At 40.5% G+C, this 27168-nt stretch overlaps 1 protein-coding gene across 4 annotated transcripts in view; it reads left to right on the top strand.

The window, feature by feature from the left end:
* The window catches only part of gpc3 (glypican 3), a 108467-nt gene that overhangs the window by 12075 nt on the left and 69224 nt on the right, over positions 1 to 27168 (top strand). Inside the window, exons 1-2 of one of the 4 annotated variants that reach the window (XM_069531844.1) lie at positions 4191 to 4527; positions 5430 to 5520. The exons of 2 other annotated variants lie outside the window; for them this stretch is intronic. In XM_069531844.1, coding sequence (XP_069387945.1) covers positions 5430 to 5520 — 91 coding nt within the window. In that variant the 5' untranslated portion in view covers positions 4191 to 4527. Of the gene's footprint in view, positions 1 to 4190; positions 4528 to 4642; positions 4827 to 5429; positions 5521 to 27168 lie in introns of those variants that run through there. One more of the 4 variants, XM_069531845.1, reaches the window with a different exon arrangement.

The following is a 27168-nucleotide window of genomic DNA, read 5'->3' as shown; positions in this document are numbered from 1 at the left end:
GCAAAAAGACTCATATACCATTTGACAGTCTAATGAGCCTTAGCTGATCTCTTTATAGGATACCAGGGAAATACTACGTAATGGATAAATGGCAGCATCCAATTCCATGTGTGACAGACTCTTGGATTTCATTTTGATTCACATTAGTGAGATGATAACAACATCCTCCCCCGTGTGCTGTGATCGCACCTCATGCTCAGTGGCCTGATGTTGTCAATTTAGTTCAAGATGGGAATCTGCAAACCTGTGCATGATGCTCATCCCTTAAATCAATTTCAAAAAAATGAGAAGCTGATCTTGTGCATGCTGAGAATTTAATTTTGCAAATAAATTATGGAGTCCAATATTTCTAAAGAGTGTATTAGTATGTGATGCTGCACATCTTATAACTGGATATATGATTTTTATTGCAGCAGTGGCATAAAGATGGCATAGACTTCTCAAAGAGGCACTGTACTCATGAGGATGTTGTAACTATCATTTCTTACTACATTTTCAAGAAGTTATTATGTTACTTTACTTATTAGTCAACAGCTAAAATAATTCATTACTCATTATATTGCTTTCCATTGCTCAATTTGTTGAACACATTCTCCACAACTACTTTGAGTCTGTCCTTCCAATAAGAAACATCCACACGATCAGATGGTGGAGGAAAACTAATGAAATTCATTGTCATTGAACCAAGTATACATTATCAGCATTTAGCATCTTAGTTGATGCATTCCCTCATCATATTAGTGAAAACTTTGATCTAATCCTCTTCTTCTTTGCTACAACTACTACTACTACTACTTCTAATAATAATACATTTTGTTTGTGTAGTGCTTTTAACAATGTTAAAATACAGTAAAAAAAATACAAGTTAATTAATAGAAATAAAAAATACACATTAAAAGCATAATCTTTGAAAACGTGTAAATAGCTATTGCAAATGGTTTGTATTAGTAATTAGCAGTAGTAATATATAACAGTATTAATAGTATTTTCTGGATGAAGAGATTGGAAATATTGTCCAATTCATTTTACAGTAAATGAAAATAAAGCACTTTTTTCTTTTCATAGATGACTCAATCATTATGAAACGCACTTGAGTGTCTGTCTAGTACAGTATTTATAGAAAGATGCCACAGAGATAGTTGGTAAATCAGTGTGTGTACTCTATATCTGAAGGCTGTTGTAAACACACTCAGCTCCAGTTTTGGGCTGCAACACTTTCCTGATTCCAAATCAGAGTCCTAACACAGTGACTCAGCTGACTACGGCAGAGATTTGTGTTTGTGGTGTGATTTTACTTCTAGTCCCATGTCATCCCTTCTTTCTCACCCATCCTCTCTGTCTATATCCCCTGTACAACTGCCAGACGAAGCAGAAACTCATCCAAAACCATCTTCTTGCATTTTTGGATGATTGGCAGCTCTAATTGTTGTTATTTCCCCATCGATGTGTCCTTCAGAGCCATTCTGCTGCTGCTGTAGTGATGCTCAGCCTGAGCCTGCAGATTAAAAATTTGATTATCCTCCTCTGTTAACTAGACAAGCTTTTATTTCACTTTTTTTATTTTAATGACTTGTTTGGGTTATTATGGTGTAGGAACTAAAAGCCCCTGTTCCTGAGAGGGATCTAGCCACTTTTTTTGTTGTGCAGCTCTTGTGTAAAATGACACATCAGAAAATGAGCCTCTCCCGACTGCAATGCCGCTGGAGAGAACAAGACTGTGCTGCTGTCTGCTCACTTTCATCACAGCTCCGTGCTCCTCTGCAGCCCAAGGAGCAGGCTTCACCCAGAGGGGAGTCACACTCAAGTCCAAAGAGCAAACCCAATTAATAAACATGAGAGGAGGGGATTGGCCCCGATTGCTTATACAGTCAAATATGTGGCGGCGAGGGGGGTTGCAGCTGGAGTGTGTGTGCAGATATCAGAGAGTTTGTGTGATATCAGTTGAAATAAGTGGGACAGCCAGCCTGGTGCTCCTGGAATGACTCAGTGAGTCCATGGGAGGCTGGCACAGTGGGGCGTTGGAAAACAGGTCTGACTTGGACTAGTTTCAGGCAGCATGAGGGTGAGTTGTATGTGGCTTCCCTCGCTGCTGTGAGTTAGGGGAGCTTTCTCCACTTTACTCTGAGCTCGCGGGGGCCACACTCTATAAATGATCCGTAGTTTGAAAGCAACTTGAAAGACGCTCATATCTTTTTCATCAAAGGTAAAGATCCCTGGCAACCTGCAGTCGCACTGCTCGACAAACTTCTGCGAGGACAAACACTCATACCACAATTTTTTAAAAGGTTCCATGGAAGTGTGAATAAATCTTCTTTTGTGTCCTTGAGTTCCTCGTACCTCATTCCTACTGGGCTAACAAATCAGCATCTCATTAGCAGTCTCAAAAAATTCTATCAACTCCCTGTCCTTCTTCTCCTGGATGGATTTTAATTACTCTGTACTCTGTAACTCTATAAGTGTATAAGGAATTAGAAAGGCACACCCCCAGTGGCCCTGTTGGAGTTGGTTGGTGACCTTGAGAGGTGCTCGCCCTCATTTGTCTCCGATAGTGCTGAGTGGACGTTTGCCGTGGCAGTAACCCAAACGAGATGTGGCAGGAGGCGGATGATGCAGAAACCTGGCAGGCCCTAGCTGCCTCTCCATACAGCAGCCAATAATCAAAATCAGACCTTGCTGCCCTCAGCATCCATCCCCCGTCTCCCGCTCGTTAGCCAGCCGCTCGATCCTAAGTGCTCCAGGCGTCTGGCCTGAGCAAACCTTTCCTCTGTTCTTCCCATCGTCTGCTTTCCAATAATCATTCCCTGCCTCCATCTCTCAGTGGAGTCCTTTTTGTCTTCTGGAGAAGTTTTCCCTGAGTAATCCAATAACAGTGAGGACTGGTGGGATGTGTGCCTGCTGCGAGATGTCTGAAGTTGTTTACTTGCTGCCTGAGGCTAATCTAATAACTTAATGATGGGGAAAGGCAGTTTTCCTATGTCCAATGGGCTCCTTCGAGCATCGTTTACCAGACATGATGGGGGTTTACCAGCCATTACCACATCTTCTTCTTTCAACTCGTAATTTGGTTTTAACGTAATTGCTGCATTTTATCATTATGCGTCACTTATTCGTTTTACTTGTAATGAGATATTTGGGATTTTTTGTGAGAGCTGTTGTATAGATTGATGCTTAATAAAGAAGTGCAATTCTATGGAGCGCTCTTGTCTGTTTGAGGTCTGTGGTTTCTCTTGAAGGAAAAAAAGTCAGGGTCTCTCTGCAGTGAACAGCCTGTGAGACATTTCAGTGTTGGTGAGCCTGAGGAAGAAACATCAGCTGCAGAGAGACAAAAGCACAAAACATCCCAGGTACAGTGAATACTCCACCGCTGCCACTCATCTTATTATTTCCTCTCATTATCCAGGCTGGTGTTTGTGGAGACAGTCTCATAAAAAACAATCGCTCACCAGAGGCAAATACAAAATAGATGGTTGGGTGCAGTTTGCCATTAAATGAACATGGTTTTCATGTGAATCTAATGTATGTTTTCCCTAGTGTGTCACATTTTCCTAATTTGTGTCAAGCAGATAACATGAACATGTTGCTGGTAAACGCTACAGGTATATATATAAAAAAAAACTGTATATATAGTAACTGTGGAGGGTAAAATAAAGAAAGTTAAACTTCCAAATATGGTTAAGGATAGCGGTGGGTTCAGGTGGCGTTTGGACTCTTCTTCTCTGCCAACAAATGACTGTGGTAAAGGCCTGCGAGGCTGCAGCTGGACCCCTCTTGTATCTAAGATGTATATTATCCCTGCAGATATTTGAATACTCGTCTGAATTGATGTCGCAATTCTCACATGGATTAATTTTGTTGTATGATGTTTATATTTCCATCTATTATTAGTCTTCTCTTCAAGGGTTGTTTAGGCAATGTTTTTTCAATCAATATCAAAATCTTTCACCTCCAGGAAGAACACATGCACAAAATGATTGAAAATAGAATTTCAAAACAATTGCTCTGAGAGAAGAAAATTGCCTTTTCAAACTGTACAGTGTGGTGATTGTTTCTGTGGGGAAGCTACGCCCTTCTTCCTCGTCCTCTAGCTCGTCTTCCTCCTCTGATCTCAGTGTCATCTTACAAGATGCCCAGTGGGAGGCGATCTGACAGGACGAAGCAGCAAACATTATTTCCACATGGACCTTTGTCAAGTAATACATCTGAACACAACAAAGTAAAATACTTTATAAGTAATTGTAGTTGTGTCTCCTCTACTAGTGACCAGCCAGTGTTACTGGAATGCAGTAGCATTTTACAAAGTGGTGCCATGCACACTATTACTCCATTTTGCTTGAGGAAAGAGGAAAACAAACGGGAACATTTGCTGAAATAGCTAGTGGGCATGGAGTAGGCTATGTTTCAAGAATGCCGTGCGTTGGGCTGGAGCGCAAAAACAACTTAAGACAAAGACAAGGACACAAGGCCGAGCTACAGTTGCCCTGACAAGAGCCCATTTGCCCTGAGCTGCCCCTCTGGAGGAAGATAAAGGTGAGGCAAAGCCATGATGGAGCATGTAGCATTCAAATATTTATGAAGTAGTTAATGACTAATGATATAAAACCAGTGGGACTCTTACTAATACCCCCAGACAATGCCCAGCTTCTCATGTTTCTATCACGTCATGCAGTATGGCCTTATATTAAGCTATCACATGAACCATCGCTAACTAGTGAGCTAACTGGCTAGCTAGAGAGCTAACTGGCTAGCTAGCTTCTTTCTAAGGAGCAGAACAGACAGAGAAGAAGCTGAGGGACTGAGCTAATAAAGGACAAGCAGCAGATCAGCAGGTGAAACATTGTGAAGTAAACATTTCCTACTTAATTATTTTAATGTGAAGATGGTTTGTTCGCTCAGAAGCAGTTTGGTGTCAGAAGTAGCCTGAGAACTAACAGGAAACAACTATTTCAATCAATGAGGAATATGCTAACTACCATATCTGCACATAGTATAATGGATGAGTTTTATTTTAAATATAATGTTGAGATAGTGTTTTTCTGACGGAGGCTAACACCCAAAAGCTTCAGTTCGGACTGCATGAGAGAGCCTGGTGATCAAGTAAAATAGCTCATCATAGTTATTGTGAAATATAGGATGGTAATTATGTTAAAAGAATCCAATGATATTTTCTAAATTGTAATAGATATTTCTACATACAAAACTACAGAAGATAAAGTCGACCCCAGTCTAATTCCTGTTTTTTGCCTGGAGTCAGTGAGTCAAGTCACTATCAGAATCACGTCCATGAAAATTCAGGCGGCTGCACTGAAGTGTTCAGTTTTCTTTGTGTATTTCTAGCAATGAGATATGAATGTTGATGAGTCAGTCATCAGAGTCAGAAAATGCTGTGGACAATGCTATTCTTTTTTCTGATTCTAATAATTCAATTTAAGATGAGGCACAACCACAAGGCACCGGACCAGAGAGTGAGGGAGAGCATGCTGAGCATCAGAAGAGACGTTAGACATGTCAGACATGACAGGGGTAAGTGCAGTGTGTGTTTTTATTTCAAAGAAAAGAAAAAGATGTAGTGATTCTATATCCTTATTGGTACATTGTGTAGCTTAGGCAGAATTATACTAGAAGGTGAAAAAAATTACATTCAGACATGCACTGAACTCTAAAGGTTTGTATTTAAAAACACAAATATCCTGACCAGTTGCACCCAATATTGTAAAATGTCTGAGTGAGCCCATGTGAGGAAACAGCAGGAAAATTCCCTGCTAGTGGGCATGTGATGACGTTTCTTACATGTGGTGTTGCAAAAAACACAAAATTAATATCTCAGGATAAAATGAGGTGCACGTAGAAGATGTCAACGAAGAAGTTAACCTTCTCTGACACCCTTAGTGATAAGGGTCGAAGCTGGTGTTGATTTGCTGAAGGTTTAAAACACATAATTACCCCTGTAGAATTCATACGTCATATCTTGCCTCCTGCTTGCTCCACCCAGGCGCCACCACTTGCCTGACTATTCTTAAAATTTACATGTAGAGTACCACAAGGTAAAAACAATACTTAACACCATTCAGGTAAATGCATGCATGGTTGGCTTTTTTTATGTTTAAAGAAACAGCCCCTCAAACGTCAGTGCACGTCCCTGGTCAGGGGTTAACTCACCTGTGTAGAACATAGTTAAGGAGGAGTCGTCATCACAGCCTCACTAACCAGAACGTTGTTGAATGGGTGAACATGAAATCACCCCATCCTGGGAATCACTTCACTTCTAATTTTTCCAAATGAACCTTTGTTTTCATTTTTCACATGCCTTCAGTTCCCATTGTTTGGCTTTCCAAACTGTCTGCCTTATCTCGGCGGGCTTTATGTAGGTTGCTAGGCACTCCTGTCTCCACGGGAGGCCTCCTCATCCTATTCCCAACAGGGCTGGCATCCTGTTTAAAGCGCTCCTGTTGTCTCGCGTGCTTTACAGCACACCTTTTTTGATTTGACCACACTCACACCCCCCTCCAGAAAAAGAAAAAGCGCGACGGCTGCCTCTCTGCTGATAATATGTCAGCCAGTCAGCGCCCCATGGGGTGGATATTTGCATATTATTTCAGCTGTGGCTCTAGAAATCTTCAATAGCGGGATTATCACCACAGAAGAAAAAAAGAGCCAACACTTTCAGACTTGTACTTTGGGCTGTTCATCTTCTGCAATTCCAGCATATTATTTTAGCAAAGACTGATTTCACCACTGAGATTGAGAGTTGGTGTATTATGTCGATTCTGGGAGGACCTGTGGAGAGGACGACTGTTGAGCTTTGCCTTTGAGCTTGTTTCAGAAATGACGGAAAAAAGCAAATAAAAAAAAAGCAAATTGAGTTGAAATGTTTTTGTTCATTGCTTGTTTTATCTTTTGTCCTTGAATATTTCTTGTGACCACCAGTGTGTTAGTTGATAAAGGAAACCTTTCATGAATTTTTTTCCCCCTAAAATACTCTATAATATATATATATTTCTTCTTTGGCTTGAAGGCAGGCATTTATGACTTACTCTGCTAAGGCCAGAGACAACACTTAGCTCTGATAGATCTGCCTCATTAGATTCATTTATTCCCATTCAGTCTTTGCAGGGAGACCCGCATTTTGATACAGCATCTGTGTCACTGAATCATCTGCAGGGAGAACACATGATTCTTTTGTTCATCTTTACAATTCCTACGCCACCTACTATGTCGCATTTTTTACGACGTGACAAGAGTTGTCACGGGCGGGTTTCTCGGGACGAGTGTGGCTTCTCTGTGTTTGAGCCACATTTTAATGATGTGCCCTGTTGCACGCCTCTCGAGCTGAATTTCATCATAGGGAAAAACAAACAGAGTGGATTGAGGATCAAAGTGTCATTTGAAATGCTATCATCAAACAGAGCTGAAGGGACTGACAGCTCCTCCCAGCTCCAGCTGAGAGAAGGAGCCTTTGTTTCTTACAGCGTCTGATGACTGGTGCATCGGGCGGGACAGAGAGGAGAGGAAGAGAGGAGAGGATAGGAGAGGAGAGGAAGAGGAGAGGAGTGGAGGAAAGGCCGAGGATGAAGAGTGAAAGCAGCATATTGACGTGAACACATCTCATACTGAGCTAATGAGCTTCTTTAAATGAATCACCAGGCATCTCCATACATCATGTGAGACTTTTCCTCCAACTTAATGGATGATAACAAATCTGCTTTTCAGAAATGCCCACAGTTCTATTTAATCAAAGGCGACTCTCTGAGCTAAATCAATGCAAATGCAAAATCCCATCTGAGCAGCCACATCTATTAACAAGACGTGTTTGAGATAGTACAATTTGTCTTTATATTAACCCAAATGGCGCCTATTCTTGGATGTCACTTTGTTTATATTTATCCTCTCTGCAGGGTCATGGGCACAGTCAGTATAAATCTAGAGCCTGGAAGATTCTTTACCGCTGATGTGTTTCGCCTGCTAAACTTCCGTTTTTACTACCCTTTATTACGGCTGAGATCACCCCCTCAGTGTGACGCTATTTGAGTTCAGCTCTGTGGGGGCAGCCCAGCAAGACCTGAAGCTGTTTGCATGTCAATCTCTTTCTTTGTGCGTGGCGTTTGGCAGGCTGTGGCATGGGACACCTGCTCCTAAATAAATGTTCAAGGTCTCGTTGTTTATGAAAGGCATCTTCCGCTTTGGCGCTCTGCAGTCGGTTCACTCGCAGGTCTAAGTTGTTTGAACATTATTCAGATCGCAGTTCTGTAATATCCGCACAGAGTTTCCCCGAATAGAAAGATTATAAGACTGTCACGGAGCCAAAGAGCGACCCATTTATTTCTCATCATCCTCTACATTTTCATAGTTCTTCCCTCACCTTGTGACCCCAACAGCTCACTCTCGTCCTCCTGCTCCTGCCATGCACTTAAAGTTCAAAGAGATGCATTTTTCATTTTGGCCTATGAAATATTGAAATGCTTACGCAACATGTGCTCAGCCATGCAGACATAACAACCGTGTCAGGGCAGGGTGGAGCAGGGCAGAAGGGCTGATCTCACATCTGTCGGTTCTCATATCTTATTTAGAACAATATAAATAAGTAACAACAATTAACCAAATTTAACTTCTTCTAAAAGAGGGAGACTGTCCTCATTTGAAATATAACTCTCACCAAGAACTTTATCTGCCTGACCTCTTAATAGAAAGTCTGTAGAAATCCAGGAAAAGTCGATGTGTGAACACAGCAGGGCATCCCCGCTGGATTGAAAAAGAGGTGACACACACGTAGAAGACACCAACGAAGAAGTCATGTCATGTTTGTGGGGATAAGAGCTGACGACAGTGTTGGGGTGGTGTAAACATGATCATGTGATCTACACAGCGTAGTTATTATGTCACTTCCTGCCTCTGTCTGCTGCACCGGGCTGCTCCACCTCTCGCCTGAATAATGCCGAGGATTTGATGCTGTTGTGAATGTGCCTCTGCACAGAACCTCCCGCTGTGTTGTGCATGTGTGAAAAGCAGATTCTGGTTAAACTCCGTAGACAATTCTCTGAATTTTACCCAGAGGTCATGTCTGAAAACTGCTCATGACAATATTATTGTCGTCTTTAAAGGTTAAAGTAGTGTCATGTTGTTATATCATCAAGACAAATTCATAGTTTCCACATCCACCATGGTCCTTGTGACATTTATGTTGTCATCCCCAATGTTCGCTAGGATACGCTAGGAAAAGCCAAAGTACAAGTGCGTACATGTGTAAGTGCAAAACTTACATTTTTTTATATAAACACACACAGTTGACAAGTGTTATTAGACATCATCTTCTTAACTAAGATGTAGTTGGAAGAGAGGAGTAGTAGTCGGAAGAAGTTTAGACTTTTTGCTGTCCTGCTGTCAATGGGGCTTATTTGTAGAAAATATTACAAAGGAGGAACAACAATGGCAAAAATAAGAGCAGGGATTTCTTTGCATGGATCAATGCCAGTAAGTCTTCGCAACACTTTCCAGAAGTCTAAATTTTAGCCCATTCAGAATAAAATGTAAGACAAGGACCTCCATGATAATGAGCGGGTTATAATAAATCATCCTTAGTGAAAGATTCACAGGTAAATGTGTTTACTTAATAGTTGTGAGCCACCTCAGACAAATACCATTTCCCAAAAGCTTTAGACCATTGTGGTTTATATTTTCTACAAAGGTGGTTTAAACTGGCATACTTAGGGAAGGTCATGAGAAGAAGTGAAAAGTGTTGGTGAATAACAATAATGGCTGCATTGCCTGATGTAAACGTTTAGAATGGTTCATTTACTCACTGCGGTATTGCTGGTTGCAGCTTTCTTGAATAACAAAAATGACCTGCAGTAAGTGAGCCGCAGCAGGTAATGACATGGCTGCAGACTTGGTGAGGACATGTTTGAATCAGTCTGCTGAGCGCTGGAGAAATACGACATTGACATGAGTGATGACATCACTTACTTATATCCATGCTCCTGCTGATCCAGAGTGCTGTTTGCTACCATATTTGAAAAAAAGAATATACAGTATATACATATATATATATACATATACATAATCACAAACATACATAATTAAATACATACAAATTGAAATGCGTTCTTTTTCTGATAAAGATCCAAACACACATCTTTGACCCTAGCTACTGTAATGCCGAAGCAAATGGTGAAGTGCAGTTTTGTGAATGGAGGTTATGGATAAATTTAAATACATTTGCATCATTTTTTCACAGAAAGAGAAGAGAGAGACATTTAAAATACACACACAAGATACAGCTTTGACAAGTATTAGTTATATAGACACATGATTAGAACTTAAAAAGTGTATTTTTTTACTGTGTCTATAAGGTTTCTAAAGTCACACTATGTATCCAGTATCCATTATTGCACAGTTTGGTCTAACATGGTTTCCCCCATAAACGTTTGGCCTAAAACCTTTTGACGTTGCCAAATAGCTGATAAAGCACCGTTTGTATTGAAGTATGTGTGTGTGATTCTAGGATCATCCAACGGGTGTAGTTTACAGATGTAGGTGAGTGTGCAGTGTCCTTGAGTGGAGACTCCACCCCACTACTCCTCCAAATATGGTTACTTCTGGATTCAAACCACCAAGTTGCGCTACACATAATGCTAAACAGTTCACAAAACAACTTGGGACGTTCACAGTGGGTTGCAATTTTGTTTCTCCACAAAAAAAACAGTACAAGAATGATTATGTTTTCATACCTTCTTCTTAAAAAAATACTGCTGTCACCATTCAGGCAGCAGCCAAGACTACAGTTGTCTTTATTGAAGCGATTGACCTTAGGAATTATTGATGAGGTAGGACACCATGTTCACCCAGCAGGAGTGCGTGAAGAGGTTACAGTTGGCCAGGGGTTAGGCAGACACTGAGTGTCTTAACGAAGCAAAGAGAGAAGTGGTGGTGGAGAGAGCACGCTCCTCTGCCTGCGTGGCGTGACTGATGTGAGGAGAAATGTTTGGGTGGGGAAGAGTCTGCCTCGAATCCCGGCGGAGTCTCATCAGTGGAGCACCTCTCCCCCACCACCTCCCTTTATATTCCTATATCACCAGCCGCACTGGCTGGACGAGAGGCTAAGTGGTGTGAAGCAGGGAGCTCTCCGACAAGCTCCATTACTCCTCCACAGCCAATTCCCCTGGTCCGCCTGTCAGTGGAGAGGTGATGGGGCGGGTGTTTGGGGGTAGCAGTGGGTCGATCAAAGGAGGTAGAAATGAGTAGTCGCATTCATTTACCAGCCCCCCAGCTATTTTTATATATTCCTTAATAACTTCATAATGATGGCTGTTAAAGTTGCTAATTCTGCCTTGTTAGCTTGACTGTTTTAGCTTTCATTATAGGATCTGTTTTTCTGTTCTCTCCTCCTAAGAGAGGCAGTGAGACAGAGGAGTGGCAGGAATACTAGAAGTAAAAACAGAGAGAAACAACTGTGTCTTTGCTAACTCAGACCTTGTTAGCATCGATCTGTTCAGATTGAGCACCTTTTCATTTATAATTCATCTCTGTCTGATGCGCACATATGAGGGCTGGAGAGGATGGGGATAAACTGTGTTTGAGCATGTTTTCATTAGCTGTCTGAAATGGTTTTTTTGTGATGCCACTGATAATGATCCACATGGGAGTTGTGTTTCGGGTTATGTGCGTGGGGCCTCTGTGGCTTGGTGTCCCGGGCCTGATTCCTACAGCTCTGTCAGGTTTGACGGAGACTGCGGGCAGCCCCAGTGGCCACCGTCCCGTTACAAGAGGCCAGGATATCTTCTCCCGAATGCAGCGCTGTGGTCCACTTCAGGGAATGTCAGTTGAACAAGGCGAGTGGAGGGGATCACTCCCTATTAATATTTGAGGAGCTCTCGTAGCTGCAGCTGTTTACTTAACAGAACACGCTCGGGGGCTCCCCTGAAGAGGGCACCGCGGAGGAGCTGACAGCGTCACCCTGTCACTCACTCCTCTTGTCCTCCACCCACCCTCTCCCCCGTTTCTGGTAGGTGCTGTACTGTTACCTGTCTCCTTTCCCCAAGCTCCTTCTCACCCCTCATCCATCACAATCCCATCATGCTGCTTCCTACCTGTCAACCTCTGTAGTAACTGTCATTATTTTTCATATGTGCAGTCATGTTGTACGAGGTAAGGGCATATGCTTGCTGAGTGAATGATTTCTTTGTCTTTTCTCCACCGCCGCAGTCTAGTTTTAAATTTGTAAACATATCTGTATCCGTGATCTGCTCAGTCAAGATCTTGCTAATGTGTCACACCACAGGTTGCCTGTCACCTCAGAGCAGTGCAAGTGGATTAATATCTGTTAGAACCAAACTCTGTCCCCCTCCTCCAACGCTGTGATGATGATAACAAGCACTCACCCATGTAGGCCGTGCCACTCCCGGCCTCATTCGTCGCCTGTGTATATCACTGCTCTGAAGTCAGACAGAGTTCAGGAGTTCATGCAGCTTTAATAACTTAGAGCAGTTCCCTTAATTCCTCTCTGCCTTGTTTCTGCATTTATTCTGTATGACACACTTCACACTGTGTGAAGGAACAGACATTTAGGAAATATCTTTATTTGCTTCTAGCCAAGAATTAAACTGGAAGATTAAAGCTACACTATACAACTTTTCACTTTAAAACAGCAGCTTCGCAATTAGTTTGATGTTTCACAGGTTCACTGAGTCTTCACCCCGAACGTCTGATTTTGCTCTATGTAACTTTTGAGAGCAGGTATGATCTTGTGTGAAAAGTGTGTAACTGACTTGTAGTTGCAGCTTGAATTCTTAGAATCAGGTCCAGCAAGTTTAAGAATAATGCAGCACTGTAGATCAGTGAAAACGAATTTGAGCATTTTCACACCTGAAAGTCAGGTAAACATCTTTGTTACATTGTTTATATTTGATCTGGTTAGTAGGTTCACTTTGCACTTTTGGGGTGTGGACTTAAGACTTTTGTATGACTATGACTTACGTTCATTCTATCGTCATTACCTACGTGGGCTGTGTCTGAGTTGACGTGTTTCATTTCTGGCATTAACGTTTTTTAACTTTTAGCAGTGGCGAACCATTTGCCTGCATTCGATCAAGGTGGGGTTAAACACTCACTTTGTGTGGTGAAGCAAATCTATATCATGCCTTTGTGTGTCAACTTTGGTGAACTTTGACTGGCGATGTCACAGCCTCAACAATAGCATGTTTTTGTGGTTGACCTCACAAAAAGCCATCTCTTCCTCCTTCTGCTCACCAACAATGCCAGCATCTTCCTCTCTTCTTCTGTACATTTTCTCACAACCCGAAAACGGATCGTCACTACCACTACCAGAACCACAACCTCAAATGGATAACAGCCCTCACATTTGATTTCTGTGTGCATCACATCCCACACTGCACACATTCACCAATCGATGATATTTTATTCACCCCGACAGTCTATCATCAATATTTGCATATGTGTGACCACATCCTAATACCAGCCTGGCTCTGTCCGATAGTAACAACTTCAAGTTAAGATATCAAAAAATTCACTAATGGGCAAATTACATCACGCTGATTGAATCCATATTAAACCATTTTGGAGGCTTGTTATGTCATTTATTATGTCATTAGTTAAGCTAAGAAGTTGCTTCATATTTAGCTTAATTTGTGTATTTGATGTAAGAAGGGTATCAGTCCTCCCATCTGACCTAAGAAAACAAGAAAGCGTGTTTCCCATAATGTCGAACAATTCCTCCAAGCGTTAGTTTGCCATCCAGGATGGCTCACTGCTGAGACACAGAGACAATAAATAGACCAGAACAAGATGGGATTTAAATTGGCCTCTTTATGCTTTGAGGTCAAGCTTTCTTTTTTGTCTCCCCTTTTCTTATTCTTCCTCTGTACTTTACGTCTATCCGGCAGCTTTCTGTTCCCCTCAGTTGAGCAGGATTTGTCACAGGTGTTACCAGGAAGCCCTTGTTCTGTCCTGCTTTGAACCCTCCTTCACTTTACCACTCTCAATATTAGGAGCAGGATTGATGCCCATAAACAAATCGCATAATCTTAATGATCAAGTCCATGCCGGGAGGAAGGGTCTGTTTGTGTGTGCCTGTGTGTGTGTGTTTGTGAAACGCCCCATTAATTGAAAGAACTCGAGTTTCAGTTTCCCTCAGCCGATGCAGATTTCCTCTCATGTTGAGCTTTGTCTTGTACAGCCTCATTTGCACACCTCACACCACGCTGTTAGCCCCGTTGTGTTTTTGTTTGATGCCAGGCTGTGTTTTCTCTAAGTGGGCTTATTTGTCGAGCAAAACTGCACAGTCAAATGCACCAGGGAAAGTTTAGAGGCTGGTCACGTGTCTGTGTGCATACTGTAGGTCATGTATAGGTTCGGTTTATGGATCGTTTTTTGCTTCATCTTGTTCACCGAGACATTTTGTCATGCACAGGTCGCCACGTGACACATTAGTTTGTAATGTTAAAGGCTGAGGTTTAACATGAACCCTTTATATACATTATATACAGTAAGAGTGATAGGACAAAATTGAAGTTAAAGGGAAAATGTGTTCTGTAACAGCACATGTTCAGAAATGTGGGCTTTGAAAGATTTTCCTTGTGCTTTTGAAGTACTCTTAAAGCAGTGCACTGAATATGAGTATGAAAGTGAAATGAAGGACATTGTGATGTCTTTACCTGGGGTCATTCTCCATTGTGTTAAAGGTAGAGGAAGGACAGTTGATTTTTCTGATAATAGTTTTTTAATGATCCATTTTCAATTTTTCTTCTTTGCCTTTTCTCCTTTGATTCGTATAAAAGGGTTTTGAAAACAGACCACTTTTAACATGACAAAATCATCTTCATGCAAGGGGTGCCTTTACATAAGAGAGTAAAATTCATTGAAGGGTGAGATGTGGTGTTCTTGTGGATGAAAAGGTAACAAGCAACCTTGGTCTGATGACAATGGCAGCATTCATTTGAGAAGAGCACACACACACACACACGCACACACACACTTTCTTTTTTCAAGAAGTTTGAAATCAGTGTATGTCTGAGAGCAGCTGCAATAACTGTCAATTATTTATTTATTTTGCTCATATTATATTCATACCAATTTTACCACATATAGTTATATTTATATTTAGTCATATCAAATACTGCAATTTTGCACCTTGTCTTTTGTGTCTTACTCTCTGTGAATGTTGAACTGCTGCTGTGACACATCCATTTCATAACATGGATCAATAAAGTTAATCTAACCACAATTTGCATCTTACCCCAAACCTTAATCAGGACCCCAGAGATTTTTTTAAGGATAGTGTGAAATGGAGAGAGAGAGCTGGAATAACACCCAGCAAAGGGCCAGCTTGGAACCAAGCCTTCCCATGAGGTCTGCTGGTCCTGACAATGTTTACACTGGAAAAGATCCGAAAGAGGCGGCAAAAACGAGTACACACACACACACACAAACACACACACACACACACACACACACACACACACACACACACACACTGTGAACTGTCCAGACCATGATAAAACCCCAGGAGAGGTGTTGAGTTTAACCACGACTTCTCAGAGTAAAGTGTAGACAAGGCCCAGGGGTGCAGCAGTGACTAGATCTCCTTACAACATCCCAGTATGAGTGCAGATGCCCTCATGAGAAGAGCACCTGTGTGGGATAATCCAAGACTCAGAAAACACGGTCTGTAGCATGGCTGCAGAGGGGAAAGCAAAGCAGGCTGGTTATAAAATGGCTGCAAAAGTGGTAGATAAAGAACATCTGTTTTCTAAGTTGTACCAATCAATACCTTTATACAAACAATTAATGAAATGATGTATGTGAAAGGTATCACTTGTGTTAGAAACCCACAGAGAACCCAACCAAATATGTAGTTCCCTCAGCTTTACAGAGCTCTGTAGCTCCTTTTTTAGATCACTGCAAATATCCTCTTCTTCCTGTGCTCAGCCCTGGTTCAAGCAGCAGCCAGGAGTTTCTATCACAGCTCTCATACACCCAATCAACCAATAAAACTAGTAACTATATAGTGGTGTAATATCTAGCAACTAATAACATTGATATTAGAGATAATCTACATAGTAATATTGTACTGGGCAGGTAAACATAATACAAGAGGCAAAATTATGCTAATGTTGCTCTTAGTTGCAGGATGGGTTAATAGTCAATCCTTTGCTAAAGGGTTCACTATAACAATTTTATTGATCAGATATTGTGTTTAAGCAAACACTCTATATACATTTTTTTTTACAATAACGTGAGTTGGAAAGTGAAGCCAATACAGAAGTGCATGAAACCTTCTCTAGAATGACCAACAGAGGGTGACTCCACTGGTTGCAAAGTACTCTATAGAGGTCTCGAAAACACCCAGACTTCTCTCTTGATTAATAATGTCAGCTAACCTTTACCTAAGGAGTTCATGGTCTCAAACTCTCTTTTCAAGTCTTCTTAAAAAAAGCATGATGTTCATGATGTTTTTGTAAATTATGGTCACATGTAGATCAAAATAGACGATAAAGCACCATCTGCATTAGTGTGTGGATACCATGTGATTAACAGCCAGTACAATCCAATGGGTGCAAATATGGCTCCTCCAAATATGATTACCTCTTGTTTGAAAAAACCAAGCTGGCGATGGATAAAAAACTTGATTCTTGGAAAGGGCAGCCTCGAAGTGGCAGCTCACAAACGTCACGGTGGGTTGCCACTTGGTTTTTAGATTGTTCTGCTACCCCCAAGTGGTCATTGATCAATCAATTACTGCAGCTTTTAACTTAAAGACAAGTTAAAGTTCTTTCAAAGTCATTCAATTAAATAAAGAAATAGCCGATTTTAACAGCATCCACTAGCAGTCATTTTAAAGTCATTTCATCTAATGAAACAAGGCGCCTGCCTCTAACTTTGTGACAAAGTTTATCATCCTGAAGCCAAACAATCAATGTATTATCACATCTCTGTGTCATTATTAAGCATATAGGTAGTTTTTTCAATTTTATTTGTAGGGGGAGGTTTCCTTCATAAGCAAATGTTTTCATGTACAGCAACACCCTGAAAAATTAAATATCAGCAACAGTCATAAACAGATCTAAATAACAGATAACTAACAAGGTGAGGATACAGAGATGTACATTGTGTATTTCTGTTCCTGTTCATTTAGACCAACTGTATCACTGTAGGTGACAATAAATCATATTTGAATGTCAACACATTGTTGGATTTTATAGCTGGAGAGCCTTGTGTTCTTGACTGCTGAAAAAAAATTATATTGTATATGTACTGATTGCGGATATTGGTCCTGGCCAGCTATTCTTTGTATTTCTCTGGTTCATCCTGGCAGAAAACTTCTCTGTTCTTTGAAAAATAATAGGCAGCCTTGGGAATGTACTGAAATGAAAGGACAAGACAAGGCGTGTCAGAAAATTACTTTTCCCTCCAAATTTTTTTTTTTATAAAGAATCCACATCTTTAAAGCAATGTCTCCTATTGACCGTATCCCTTTGGGTCTTTATCTTTTCTTTTTGAGTCTCTTTGTGTCAGACCTAAAATAATGAAAGGAGAGAAAGAATTACACAAATTGAATAAAATCTGAATTAAATAAGTTTCCTTTTATAGAGAGCACAATCAATAGCTGTTGCTGTCATTTGCGCGACAGGAGAGACTTTGACTGTCAATGTCATTTGAAAGTTTGCACAGTTTGAATGGCAGCAGGGATGCGGCTGCTTTGAGGCTCTCACTGAGACATTGAAGGGAGGAACAGAGAAATTAAATCTACGACCCAGAGCTGCAGTCTGACTGACGACGGCTGTCACTTCGTCTGTGACTCTTTTAACCAGCGTGGTGCTGCACTTTCACTGCTGTGCCACCCACAGGCAGTTAAATTGCAGTCAAATAAATATGTTTTCATATCCACATGTACGTTTTACAGGACTATTCTGAGTAATCGATGAGTATTTGAATGCTTGTAGTGCGTGTGTGTGTGCATGTGTTATCCTGCAAAGCCCCCATGTGTCCAGCTCTCGTGGTTGTGGGTCTAATTATCGGGCGTCAGACGGAGCTAGAGGCCAACAGGTGTGTAGAGGAGGCTGCTCTGGATCAAAGCCAGTGAAAATAATTACACAACCCATCTCTCCCCTCACCGAGATAAGAATAACTGGCTGCTGCCTAGTACTCAGACACGCTCTAACCACATATCCCCAGCCCTTTAACTTGGAGGGAAAAAGAGGACAATCAGTTTTTAAAAAAAATGTATGCTCTGTGGTGCGATGACGGTGAGCAGACAAACGCTCGGCCATCCTAACACATCTGGGCACACATTGTGCTGAGGGGTGATCGCGGGCAAACAGATTGCAGAGTAATGCCACTCAGTTGAATATTTTATCTGTTCATCATTAACACGCAGCCAGGAAGCCAAGAGCAGACATTAAAGGACAGACGCACGCTCCACCAGTGCTCTGGCATTTCCATGGCCTCATTTCAAAGCTCCTCTTTGAAGTCTCTTTACTAACTACAGTCGCGGCTGCGTTTATCTAAAACTACCATTCGACAATAAAACTGATCATTTCAAAGTTTGATTAGATTAAACTCCACTGGACTCGCCTCCACTGTGCCGTGACCAACCTTGACTTAGTCTTATTAGGTTCTTTTAGTTGGAGAGAGATATGCATTTTAAAAGATTTCCAACTGGGAGCAGAAAATTGTATGTCAAAGTTTTGGCAAACACAATTAAGCCTATTTTCCATTGGTCCTCTGTCTCCAATGGGAATAGATAAAATCGTTATTCACTCCCAGGTCGAATGACTCTGCAGTAGACGTGGGTTTTTGATGCTCTGGCTCCTATCGGCAGTGATGGAAACATTACACCCAGGTTTCTTCTTTATTTTGGCAGTCTAGACATTGATGCTGCCCTTTCAAGATGCATATTGAACTGGTGTGGAAATTGCCGTGAATGTTTGTTGACTTTTTTGCGTTATTTGTATAGTGCAAGATGTAACACTGTCAAGACAGTGGGGTGAAAGAGCTTCTCCTGTTTGCAATGACAAACATGACTTACTAAGCAGAAAGGCAAACCTTTTTCTCTCTAGCATTAAATCACTAAAATTTTTAGATGGTTTATCTGCCTTTAAAAAAAAAATGCAAATTTTGGTTTAAGAGAGGTATAATTGGTGGCACAGTGATACAGTGGTTAGTAGAAGTAGCAAGGTTACCAGTTTGAATCTTTTCTTTCTGTGTGGACATTGCTTCTACGTGGATTTTCTTTGGGTACACTGGCTTCCTCCCAGACGCAGATTCTGTAAATTGTGATTGTGAGTGTGAATGGTTTTTTGTCTCTGTATATTGGTGCTGTCCTGTCGTGGATATACCCTGCCTCTCTCCCAATGTCAGCTGGGATTGGCTCCAGCTCCCCCCGTGCCCCTAGAAATAGATAAGATATATAATGGATGGATGGATGGACAATTATTGAAATACAACAATATAATAGTATATATTTCTAAGCAGTGGTTGATAAACTGAGGCTAATTAAGCGTAGATTCCTTGTTTTTAACACTGCAGGCTGTTACGTTGTACTGAGGAAGAAAGTTCTTCCACCTATTTAAGATCATGTGACAGAAAACAGCGGCGGAATAAATCTGAGCTAAATCTTCTGTTTATCCCAAACAAACAAGTGTTTCTGTAGCTGTGAATGCCAGTTACCCTGCTCTTTATGTGCCACAATGTTTTACTGACAAGAGCAGAATTACAAAAAAGGCTTTTAAATTGGGTTGTAACACAGCTTCAGGTTATCACTTCAGCACAATGGTGCTGGAGTGATATTTCATATGCCTGCCCCACAGTATTACTTCAAACCCTCCAGTTACACACAGGGATACAGGGCTTCTGTCAAGATGCACACTGAACGTGATGAATATGTAAATGAAGTCATGTCTGACTTTATAGTACGATACTGTGTCTCTGACTTTGACTGCTGTCCTTGAAATCTCTCACCAGTTTTGCGATGATGAATTTACATTTGATTCTCTATTCACAAAAAATGTTTGATGACATTAATGAGGTGTGTGTGTGTGTGTGTGTGTGTGTGTGTATACTGTATAGATAGGACCTTGATAACTGATGCACTGTCGACATCCCTCCTGAATTCTTCCTGAGAGTCTGAGGCTCACCTGTGACAGGAGCTGCAGAATTCAGTGGCTGTAGTCAGAGATACTCGGCATAATTCATATGGACAAAATAATATATTTCCTTTCATTCGATTCGTTTTTTATTTGTCATGGACAGTGCTCATTAACTGACTAATACAATACTGTAAGTGAACCAGAGTTAGCTGTATATGGCAACCCGAAATAAAATAAGATGACCTATTTATATAATTACAACTTCTATGAATAATTCATGTGCATTATACGTATCATCCAAATGACTTTACAACAAACCCATGATTAAAACACAGCACCGATAAGAACAATCAAATAACGCAGTACTAAAATACATTGTAAAGGGTTGATACATAAGACAGAAAATAAACAGTTTCTTGAATGTTTATTATGTTTACAAGGTTAATCTAGCCAACCTAAGTGTTTGTGCTTCATTTCAGGTTAGACTGGATTGATATAAATATGCTCAGTGATTTTGTAACAAACTAAAATAGGATTCAGAATAGCTCATACCTCCGCCAAGGCCCGACTGTCCCTTTAAATTCTATTAAGCTGCATCAAATTGCATACACTCATCAGTACCCTAGATATGCCTGATTGAAATACTCCCTGAGAAAATGGTGAAAATGCCAAAATCTCGCAATGATCCGTATCCCCACAAAAACGTAGCTCTTCCATGACCCATATTGCATCCTTCCACCAAGTTTTGTGGTAACGAGTCCAGTAGTTTTTGCGTAATCCTGCTGATTGAGAACAGACAGATGCAGATGAAACATAATCTCCTTGACGTAGGTCAAAATATATTCATTATTTGCAAATTGTTTCAGATTTTCCAAAAGACTTCTTGAACCTTGGCTACTCCATCATCATCATTAAAAAACATCCAGACACACTGTATATTAGATTAGATTAGATTCAACTTTATTGTCATTGCACATGTCACAAGTACAAAGCAACGAAATGCAGTTTTAAAGGAATAGGTACAGTATATGTTAGGATCTGCTTGTTCAGCAAGGTACCTTTATATTTGGTGTCATGGTTTCTAATAGTGCATCTTATTTCCACCCCATCTCCTCTCGCAGAGCAGTCACATTTCGAGGCTGCGCTGTTGGCAGGCTCGTGGCACCATGTCAGATTAATCAAACCCGATTAGCTGGATTTACCATAACATGGAGAGCGCAGAGAGGTCCTGGAAAGCAGCCTGTGTTTTACTGTGACACATTGTGTCGTGGGAGCCCCTTTAAGCCAACATACTCAATAGGTGGGCTTTGGGAATAAAATATAGTTAGGACTTGAAGCAAAACGAAGGTCGATTCTGTGGTTTCTTCAGATAGTTGGGAGTTTATAGAAATAAAGTATCAGTTGCTTAAGCCATCTTTCATAGATCTGGACTTAAATTCAGGTATGAGGGTCAGTGGGGTCTTTCCTGATTTGTTTCACAACCTCAGCCTATAGGTGCTGTTTGCATACAATGCACAACTTTCTGCAAACTCTGCAAGAAAATGTGTCTCTGCAGATTGTACTTCATAGTTTTCCCTCTAAAGCCACTGCACTATATGTTGTGTGTATTTTATGGGTTTTATGTATTAAATTAATAATTAATTGGTATTTGTTTATTCATAAAGCGCCTCCACTCACATTTGTATTTTAGTGTCTTATTTGCTGCTTTGCTTCATGTTGTTGTTCCAGCTTCCCTGAGGTAACACTGACCTGACAGAGGCAGATTTTGCATTTTGTGCTCCACATACCTGGAACAAATTGGAGCATAAACTGAAGACTGAGGCTGTAAGTGCAGTAGGACAATTCAGGAATCTGATGAAAACCTGGTTAATTAGAAACACAATGGTATAGAGTGCATGCCTCTCCACCAAGGACAAACAGTCCTGCACATCTATTATTATTATTAGAACAGAGAAATAAAATGGAAAAGGTTGGTGACATCAAGATCTATGCATTATCCCTGGATCTTTAACCAGATCCAAAATGTATATGATTCTTTCCAGGCCTATGCCCCACCCATCCACCAAGTTGAGTGTCAATGAGTTAATTTCTTTTTTTATAAAGAAAATTACCTTTTGTTTAATTCTGCTGACAAATAAACAAACAAACCAATGGACACAGGCGAAAACGTACCCTTGGCGGAGATAACTAATTTTGATTTTGATTTGATTTATTTAAATTTTTAATTCAGTATATAAAAAATATATTAGAAAGAGACTCAGTAGAGTTTACAGTCCCCTTATCACATCACATGTACATTTTGCACCAAATTGCACACACTCTATATCAGTCCTCATTATTAATTTTTCTCTGGGAAATCAGTGCAAATCTTAAAAACATTCCCGCAAATAAAGAAAGAGATAAAAAAGAAAACCCGCTCTCTGATCCGGATCTGCAACAAAATGTATTGGATTCTAATAAAAACATAACCTCCATGTTGGAGGAATCACGTGTGCTGTATCAGAGGATTTGGTCTTATACTGGGACAGTGACAGCTCTCACCTCACAGCTCTGATTTCACAGACGGGCAGAGCCATGTCACAGCGAGATCAGGCATCACTGGAGGCTCCAGCTCAGCTGCCTGAACTTACCAAGAGCCACAATTCCTCCCTGGGGTCTGACTGCCAGGCTCAGAGCAAACTGTATGACAGACAAACAGCCGTCAGTGGCAGTCCACAGCGGACCTGCAGAGCAATGCGGAGAACAAGGCCCCCAGTAGGTGTGTGTGTGTATATGCATATAGTCCAGTTCTGCCTGAGCTACTTAATGCAGGCAGAAATATGACGGGACCCCCCAGTGAGACCTGAACTCAGGCCTAGAGGCTGTCAAGGGCCTACTCCCCAGTCTCTCTGCTCTGTGATCATATGATCAGAGCTAGAGAGAGTTACATAAGAAGAAGAAGAAGATTTACTTTTATTATCATGTTTTTTACACACTATTACATGCATACATGAATGTCCCTATCAAGTGGAAATACTCTTAATGAAATGAAAAATGAAGAAGTACTGACTCAAACTAAGTGTTTCATATGTTCAAGGTGGCAGATGTGACAGAGTAATAGAAACCGTTGTGTTATTGAGGTTGTTTTTGTTGTTAGTGTGCAATGACAAGATGAGTAAGAGGATCAGAGTTCAAGCTTTTACTGCAAAATGTCATTGCGGCCATGGCTCAGCAGCAGAGCAGGTCATCCAATAACCAGAAGGTTGGCAGTTCAATCCCCACTCCCGCTCGCCACGACCAAGGTGCCCTTGAGCAAGGCACCGCCCCCCTCCCCCCAACATCTGCTCCCTGGGCGCTGACAACAGCAGCCCACCGCTCCAGTATATGTGTGTACATGGCATCTGTCAGTGTGTTTCTATGCGTGTGTGTTTCAACAGGTGCCAACTGGATGGGTTAAATGCAGAGAACAATTGCATGTAAAAGTGTTAACGTGACAATAAAAGTAAATCTTCTTTACATTCCAACTTAAGATTCCTATGGTGAGCCAAGAACCAGTGAAATGCATTACCTGCAGTAGAGTAAAACATAAATTTTTCTAGCAGTGAAAACATATTTCAAAACTACAGAACATTACTGAGTTATAGTAACAAGAAATATGTATCTAGAATGGCTCTCAGTAAAGTGCATACTTAGCTCTAGAAAGGACCACAGTCTCCCAAAACAATGCATTTCATGAAATCAGAATTTCTGTAATCTAAAGATTTTATTTGGATTCACACCAAACTGCACACACTCTTATATGTCAATTCACTAAACATGATTGTTTACTGTTATATCAGTGAAAATGGCAAAAAAGTTCCTCAAAGTGGTGTTTAAGAAATTGATAAGAAATTCTAGTTCCTTTGTCTGGATCCACATCTCATAATTCTCTTCTTTCTTGGCCCTTGGTTCATCCTTCCGCTGACTTTCATGGAAATCTAGATGATTTTACATATTTCCACATGACTGACCCTCTGACCGACAATTTTTTAGCAGGATTAACCAAGAAACGACTGAGTGGATTTCTACTAAACCTGGTAGAGGCATGAGGCCTGAGCCTGGGAAGAACCCATAAAATTGTGGTATGGATGGAGATTAAAGGGAGGATCCAGGAATATTTGTTTCACTTTCCATAACCACTTTTTTTCTTTGTTTTCCATTTTTACTGTAAAAACTAGACAGTGACATGTGAACCAGATTGTTTGGCCTTGGAGGAGATATGTGCTCTGCTGATTGTCTTTCCAGTTTATTTAAGTAAAAGGATCAATACATGCTAGAAAAATGTGTGTAAATATTTAGGATTTGAATACCTTTTTTTTGGTGGACTATAACTTTTTTTCACAATAACAAAATGTATTTTAGTTAACTGTTATTTTAGTGAAGCCATCAGATCAATTTTCAAGTTCAAATATTTAAGGGAGCTGCTAACAATTCAAATAGACTCTGTTTAAAAAAAAATCACAAGTCAAAAAGTGAAATAACAGTATAAGTATACGTATAATACCTCAAAAATCCTATATTGAAGTAAAAGAAGCTGTTTTAAATCAACAGGTGCTTTGTATATCTTCACTGAATCGAGGTTAAACAATACTAAAGTGCAGCATATTTTCATGTATATAAAAACTCTGCTACTTTCAGCTGGTTGAATTTAGAGTTATTTAAAAACAGTGAAGCATCAGTCATCAGCGGCAGATTTCAGTTTGACTGAGAGAAAGTGGCCTGCAGCGTTCACACTGATCTGGCTCATTGGGGATTAAAGACTCTGTAGTACAGCCACTGGCCACTTCTGCTTTTATCTTAAAATATACTTTTCAAATATCAACCAGTTCTTGAATAAGAAGAGTTAACATTGCAAAACTTTAAAACGATAGAGTGTTGCACATGTAGGTGCTGCTTGATGAAATGCTGGACTAACTCATGTCATATATAATAAAAATAAAAGTTACTGTGTGAAGGACACAAGTTGATGGTCACAGCTCAGCAGTAGTCACATGCATGTTAATTGATGCAGAGCGATCATACTTAATTGTCCAGCAGCTGACACTTTATATTTACCGCACATATTCTTCAGTGTGTATACTCAGTGCCTACACTAGGATTTTTTTTCTTTGTTGGTTTGTTTGTTGATTTTTATTTATTTATTTTCAGGATTATGAAAAAAAAAGTCTAAAAATGATTTCCTCCAACCTTACATGATGGGCCTGAGATGAACCCATTATATTTTTGAGCAGATGCAGATTAAGGGGCGGTTCCAGGATTTTTATTTGTATGTTTAATGACAGAATAAATCATTCAGGTTATCAGACCGCATCCTTTTTTCTTTTATAGGTCTACTATAAGAACTAGATGATCATGTGTAAGATTTCTTTGGCCTTGGAGGCATGTGCTTTACTGAGTGACACTCTAGTTGGTATTGAGAGGAATGACTCAGGGGAGATAAGCAAGGCTCGTCCATCTTCTCACAGCATCACATCCTGTGTCCTGTGGCACAGGAGACCATAACTTTGGAAAGAACATGTGAATGTTTTTGGATATTACTATAAGAAGATACATGTATATTTAATATATTTGCGATTTTTTTTTAACCTACAGTCAAATCGGAGGTCACTAGGTAAACACTAACTCTCATGATTACCTCCGCCCAGGAGTCTATGTTTTCATTTGTGTTTTTCTATTAGTTTTAGGATTACACAAAAGCTAAAACTTGATGGAAGGATTTGGTATATGTCAGGGAAGAACCCATTCCATTTTGGTACAGATCCAGATCAGGAGATAGATCCAGGATTTTCAAAAACATAGAATGTTTAATAGTTCCCGATAAAAAAGAATCTGGCATTTTGTGCGCACAATTTAGTGAATTTAAATGTGGCTTCATGAGGTAACTGTTAGGCCCTGAACTCTACTGTTATCAGTAACAAGATTCAATGATCCAGGCAATACACCTCTAAACAACCGGATCATCCATCGTTTTCATCACTAGACGATTATATAGCATCAGACAACAAAAGTGTAAACTGTGCAAACCATCAATGAAAAGGGCGTTACAGCTCCACCTCCCTGCTCATGTGTAAATGATGGATGTAGTCATTTCTTGTCTCTCTCTCTCTCTCTCTCTCTCTCTCTCTCTCTGTGTATATGCTTCAATTTCCTTTGATGATTCCTGAAATTTGTCAATGAAAGGGTGTGAAATGAAGCTGTGTATGAGATGAGAGTGAGGAGTAGTGAACGGGCACATGGAACCTCCCACTGCACGTTTTTTGATGATGCCATCACGTTCTTTAATGTTTGGTTGATCATACTGATTATTGTCTATTTGAGCTTTCATTGGACCATGTGGGACTGTAACGATCTAATGCTTATACTACAGAGCTTTACCCAACTTTAGTGTCCCTGGTGGGAAAGAGAGAAAGAAAAAAAGACTTTAACTTGAACAAAACATACAAATTTACCATGAAATACATTAAAGGTTGGACCTAACAAAAATCATCACTGCCCAGTGAATAAAACCGTGGAATATAAAAAGAAGCAACTACAGTAGTTTGTTCTGACAGTACAGGGGCACTTAAGGGGCCAATCAGATTTTAGCTGGGTCCAGTGCCCCCCTGCTGCTGCACCTGAATCCGCCCCTGGGTTTATGCATGGAAATAACTGAGTTAAATCTAGGAAATATTATGGCTTGGTGGGCAGCATAGTGGTGCAGTGTCCAGCGCTGTTGCCTCATATGAAGATGGTTTGGGGTTGGAACTTTTCATCTGGTTGGGTCTTTCTCTGTAGAGTTTTCATGTTCTTTCTTTCGGTCCAAAGAAATGCAGCTCATGTTAATTGGAGACTAAATTGCTATTAAGTGTTAATGTGAGTGTGAATGATTGTTTGTCTCTGTATATCGGCCCTGCAATAGATTCTGTCTTTTTGCCCCATGTCAGCTTGGATTGGCTCCAGTCTCTCCTTGACCCTCAAAGTTTAAACAGTATGGATAGATGGAGGTTTTGCTGCACCCCCCCGCACAACAGTTCTCATAATTCAAACTTTGTACCTGTATTATAAGTCAAATGTC

The sequence above is a fragment of the Paralichthys olivaceus genome, chromosome 9 (assembly GCF_024713975.1).
Source record: "Paralichthys olivaceus isolate ysfri-2021 chromosome 9, ASM2471397v2, whole genome shotgun sequence".
In the NCBI taxonomy this organism is placed as follows: domain Eukaryota; kingdom Metazoa; phylum Chordata; class Actinopteri; order Pleuronectiformes; family Paralichthyidae; genus Paralichthys; species Paralichthys olivaceus.
This window is presented reverse-complemented; position numbering and strand designations above follow the sequence as displayed.